Source organism: Echinops telfairi, unplaced genomic scaffold (genome assembly GCF_000313985.2).
Source record: "Echinops telfairi isolate 266 unplaced genomic scaffold, ASM31398v2 ScPeMD7_9;HRSCAF=40, whole genome shotgun sequence".
NCBI lineage: Eukaryota > Metazoa > Chordata > Mammalia > Afrosoricida > Tenrecidae > Echinops > Echinops telfairi.
The window spans coordinates 77,064,593-77,069,877 of NW_022103906.1; the positions used below are offsets into that span (position 1 = coordinate 77,064,593).

The 5,285-nt window shown below is 59.1% G+C and overlaps 1 protein-coding gene across 1 annotated transcript in view; it reads right to left on the reverse strand.

The window, feature by feature from the left end:
- DYSF (dysferlin) overlaps positions 1-5,285 on the reverse strand; it is a 223,011-nt gene that overhangs the window by 119,484 nt on the left and 98,242 nt on the right. Inside the window, exons 26-31 of the mRNA XM_013004756.2 lie at positions 4,919-5,074; positions 2,239-2,370; positions 1,969-2,135; positions 812-926; positions 492-597; positions 77-219 (exon numbers count right to left, since the gene is read on the reverse strand). Of these exons, the coding sequence (XP_012860210.1) occupies positions 77-219; positions 492-597; positions 812-926; positions 1,969-2,135; positions 2,239-2,370; positions 4,919-5,074 (819 nt within the window). The remainder of the gene's footprint in view (positions 1-76; positions 220-491; positions 598-811; positions 927-1,968; positions 2,136-2,238; positions 2,371-4,918; positions 5,075-5,285) is intronic.

Below are 5,285 nucleotides of genomic sequence, written 5' to 3' on the forward strand. Positions count from 1 at the left end.
GTCCTCCATGCGCTCCTGCAGGTCTGTGCCCACTGCCCCCACCCCTGCACAGGCCCCCTGCTGTCCCCCACCTCACCTTCCTCAGGGCTTCCATCTGGTCGAGGTCCCTCCGGCGCAGGCGGACCCAGCGCCGCCGCCGGTGTGTGTAGTACATCTTCTCGGCAGGGACCCAGTGCCTGGGCTTCCGATCCGGGGGGATGGTGATGCTGTACTCCCAGCCTGGGGGAGGGGTGCGAGTCACGCACCACCCTTCAGGCCCTACCTCCCCTGGGAGCCCTTTGGGGCACACTCACAGACGCCTGGGCAGCCAACACCCACCCACAGTCCTAATGAGTAGCCTGAGGTTAGAGCAGCCTCCAGGAAGCCCCCAAATGGGGAGCCTCATGAGGGCCAGACCCCAAGCCAAGGGACCCCTGCATGCAACCACTCCACCACCCCCCACACAAGACAGAGAACCACCAGCTGGCTGCCCCACCCAGGGACCTGCCCACCTTGCTCATCCACAGCCCGATTGAGGTCCGTGGACCACTCTTCGTCTTCCCACCGCCAGCCCAGGGGGCACTCGGTGTCGTCCTTAGGCAGCACCTTCTCCCCGTTCTGCGAGCAGACATGAGCATGTGAGGCAGAGACATGAGGCCCAGCCTGAGGCCCCCACAAAAGGGCAGAGCCCTCGTTGAGCCTGATGGCTCTGGCCAGTGTCCAGCCCCTGGGGCCACACTGACCTCTGTGCACCAGAGCAGGGAAGCTGGGGAGAAAGACCCCGCACCTCTCTAAGGCACGGACCCCGCCTGCCCCACCAGTGCCCCCTCACCACATCCGTGTAGTTGTCGCTCATGTAGATCCACTGGCCCCCGGGGAGCCGCGTCTGGTTCTCAAACACCTCCTCCACGAAGCTCAGGTGACCGGCATCAGCGTCATGGAGCAGACTGTGGAGAGCCCCGTCAGAGCCTCGCTCTGCAGAGACCCCACTACACCAAGACCCACCCCATGCCCACCCGCCGAGCCAAGGTAACGCAGCAGGTGCCAGCCTCATGCCACCCAACTCCAGGGAAGGGAGGTGGAGAGAAGGTGCAGAGGGGCCTGGGCAGAAGCACCGACGGACAGTGACAGACAAGGGACAGAAACAGTCAGACCAGAGGCCATACTCCAAAGGCCTGGGGAGCCTCGGAAGCTCAACAGAGAGGCAGAGAAATGAGCCGCAGCACCAAGCTGCAGGCTCAAGATCTGAGCCCTTGGGGACTACATCTAGAATCATGTGGTGGCCGTGAGGCTGGGGTTTGGGGAGGTTGCGTTTTGGTTGTTGCTGCTGCTGTTTTTCTTGCTTGGTGCTTTTGGGTTTGGGGTGTTTGTTGTTTGTTTGTTTGTTTGTTTACTTTTCCTGATACTTTAAAAAAAATGGAAACACAGCTATGGAAAGTCAACCTAACAGGAAGGGCGTAGAGAAGGCAGCAGACAGGAGTGCGGACAGAAGAAGAAGGCTGTGCCGAGAGAAACGCCAAAGCCCCATAATCACTGCCCTCCAGTCGAAGCGGACTCAGTGACCCAACAGGACAGGGTAGAACGGCCCCGGGGTCTGTCTCTGAGGCTGTAGAAAGCCTCATCTTTCTCCCGTGGCGCGGCAGGTGGGTGCAACCTTGCGGTCATCAGCCCACTGCGCCCACTGCGTCATAACCCAAGACACCTGCCCAGCCAATGGGTGGCTACACTGGTGGCTGGAGGGTGGCTCCGGCTGCGCCCCGCGCACAGAGGGCTGACAGACAGAGGGCTGGGAGAAGCCCGGCCTGGGAGAGAGACCAAGCGGCCATGCCTATGACCAGCATGGGGTGCAGGAGTTGGCAGAGGAAGTCACAGAGCCCAGTCTTTGAGGGAAAGGGTCAGGGCGGAGTGAGGGCTGCTGGGAGGGTGCGGGGGAGGCAGGGGGTGGATCCTGGCCTGGCTGTCTCCAAGCTCTCACTACCCACAACTCACGTCTTCTCCGGACACACGAACCAGTCCCCAGCCCAGGCCCAGCCAGCCGAGGGCCGGAAGCTGTCTTTGGGTAGCTTGATCTTGCCCATGACATCAGAAAACTTGGGGTAGGTGAGGCCCGTGGTGCCCCAGTTCCCAACCAGGGCCAGCTTGGTCTGGTTCTCATACTAGAAAAAGCAGAGCACGGAGTCAAGGCCATGAGCACCTCTCGGCAGGGGGCAGCGGGTGGGGAGGGCGCTGGGGGGAGGGGAGGTGTTGGCTGGCACTCACGGTTTCAGCAAAGACAGAGAGCTTCCCCTCTGCAAACTGATTGAACTCCTTCTCGTCCACAGAGAGCCCGAACCAGAGCTTGACCCGAATCTGCACCGGCATCCGGGCTCCAGGCACTCCCTCCATCGGATACTAGCACCAGAGAAGGGCAGGCACACATAGCCCCCGTCAGGACCTGTGCCCTGTTGGGGACTCACCACAGTGTCATGCAATATATAATTAAGACACCTTCTTCCTGCCTGCCATGGTTCCGGCGAGCCCTGCATCCTTCCCAGGTCAAATCTCACTGCAGAGATGGGGGTCCCTTGGCCCCCACCACATCCTTATGTCTGATCTTTCCAGAACCGTGCTGTCCCACGAGGAACCACATTCTGCAGTCCCGTGGCTCACAATGGCAGCCACGAGCCACGTGTGGTAGCGGAGCCCGTGGCATGTGACTAGTGGGGCCGAGGAATGACATCTCTATTTCCTCTCAAGTCAACGGAACCTCCCTCACCATAGGGGGTCCCCACATTGGGCAGCACAGGTCTAGAACTTGTTTCTCAAGGAAGTGCAAAAATCCAGGCCTGGCAGGAGAAGAAATGAAAGCTTCCCCCTTCAATTTCAGTATTTCTCGATTTGGTTTGGGTTGGGGTTTTGGTTTGAGGATGGGGGGGTTGTTTATCTTGGGGATGGGGGGGGTCCTCTAACATCCCTGCCATCTCAAGTGCTTATCAGCGTGTTAACCGCGATCCACTGGTCTTTTTATCCTGAGACTTTCAGAAGCTCTGCCCAAACGGAAGAACGGCCGCACAACATTACAGAGAAAACCAGTCTCCACAATTACTTCACCATTGGATGGAAACCGAAGATCAGATGTGGCCCGAGGAGCAGAAAGCCCTCGCCTTACAGAGAGCGAGTTAGGGACCAAAGTGGGGTGCACATGAGCTTGGAGAGGTGGCCCCTGGGGACCAGGGAGTTTTCATGGGTTCAGAAGTGGGAGGGGGATCATGGCAGGGTCTCACACCAGTGGAGGAGGCCAGGCTGCCTAGAGGTGGAGCCCAGGGAGGGCAGACCCTTGGCATCCAAGGCAGTGGCACCCACCCTTGCCCGGGCCCACCAGCCCCTCTTCAGGGTGCGCCTCAGAAAAGCCCCGAAGCCCACGAGTCACCCCTGAACCCCTCTCCAGGGCTGTTTGCTTCAGCTGACTCCTCCCACGGGGGAGTTACCCCCTTTTCCCCTCAAAACCACCAGCCCCAGGGAGAGGGCAGGAATGCCTGACCCCTCCCTTCCCCCTCCATCCACCCTCAGCTCACCCCCCTGCCCTCCCCCAGACAGGGCCAGCCTGCTGGACCCAAAATAGCAACAGCAAATAAAGAAATGTCTAGTTTGGGGTTCCTCTCCCTCTCTGTTGGTGCTCATTTTTTCCAACTTTGGTTTAAGTTAAGAAACACCAATGTTTTTTTGGTCACTGCTGGCTGCCAACATTTTTGTACAGCTTGCTCAGGAGCTACTGGCGGGCCTCATAAACTCAGTGGGGAAGACTTCGAGAAACAATTCTAGATCCCCCCCCCCCGAACCCCCAATGTGCCTGGAATCAGGGAAGTTTTTCAGCTTGCGTTTCCCCAAGGCTCTCGGGCTGAGAGGTCAGAGCTCTGCGGAGGCCCTTGCAGGACTTCCTGCCCTTTCTGCCCTGCTAGGCTACACGCTGGCGTGGGAAGGTGGAGAGTGGGATTCTATGTGGTTAAGCAGCACGTGAGCAGGTGGGAAAGGTGGCCCTCATGTCTAGGTCAAGATTCCATCTCCTCTGACACCTGCTCCAACCTCCCCCCACGCACACCCCTGCCACCCCAGCCTTGAATCAGCGTCCATCACACTATCTATGGAGCTTAATCCCCCCGGGGAGCGAGGGAGCACCCCAAAAGGGAGAAGGGAGTACTGACATTCGTAGTCAGCATGACCCATACACCTAATTTAGCCCTCTGAGTGCGTGGTAAACAGCAGCCGTGTCCTTAGCCGTGAGAAGACAGTGAGCAGTTCAGAGAGTCTGGACAACCAGCCCAAGGCCACACAGCATTCCAACTGGCCCTGACACCTTGACCACACAGCCTTCACTACAAGAGCCTGCCCCACCACCTCTGCCCTGACCTGCCCCAGGGGTAGCCAAAATGACTGGCCAAGAAATAAATGGGTTCACCAAGAGCCACCCAGACTTCCTGAAAGAGGTCACCCTGGTGCTGAAGAGGTCAAAAACAAAACAAAACCTACTGCCATCGAGTCAGTGCTGACTGACGGAGACCTACCCTGTGGGTTTCCAAGCTGGTAACTGTTGATGGGAGTAGAAAGCACAGTCTTTCTCACAAATAGCTGCTGGCGGCTTTGAACTGTTAGCCATGCAGATCACAGCCCAACACATAAACCACTACACCACCAGCGGACTGTGGAGCTGGGAGTGGACAGGCACTTGGACAAAGGGGAAGTGAGTGAGCAGGCCTGCTTCCCAGGGCCTGGGAGCCTTACTGGGAAGGGAGGCAGAGTCACCGTCTTCCTCAGAGACCCTCTGTGAGCAGAGTCCCCTCTCCCACCCCAGAGGACTCAGAGACGGGCCGGGAAGAGGTGTGGAAAACCACCGTGTGGGTTGAGGAGAGGAAGGCCCTGTGTTTACCAAACACGGTCCTGACTTCAGCAGAGAGAAACCCACTTTCAGAAAGATCGTCTGCAGCTTCCCACAGTTCTTGCCGCAGCAGCTGGCGCCACGCCTGGAGAAGAGGATCTCATGGGCCGGCACCCGCTGATACGCCACACGCTTGTCTCCCTGCAGCATCCAGATGATGACGTCAGGCAGGCTGTTCTGGGGCTGGGGGGTGGGGGGGGGAGGGCAGGTGGTCAGGGAGCAGCAGTGGTGGCCCAGACCCCCAGCCACACCACAAACACCCCCACACACCCTATGCCAGGAGACTCCTCTCTGCATGATGCCCACGCCCAGTCTGCCTCAGGGCCATGGAGGGCTGCGAGCCCCCTAAGGACAGGGCATGAGGCTGCCCCAGCTCCCAGAAGGAGCCGGCATG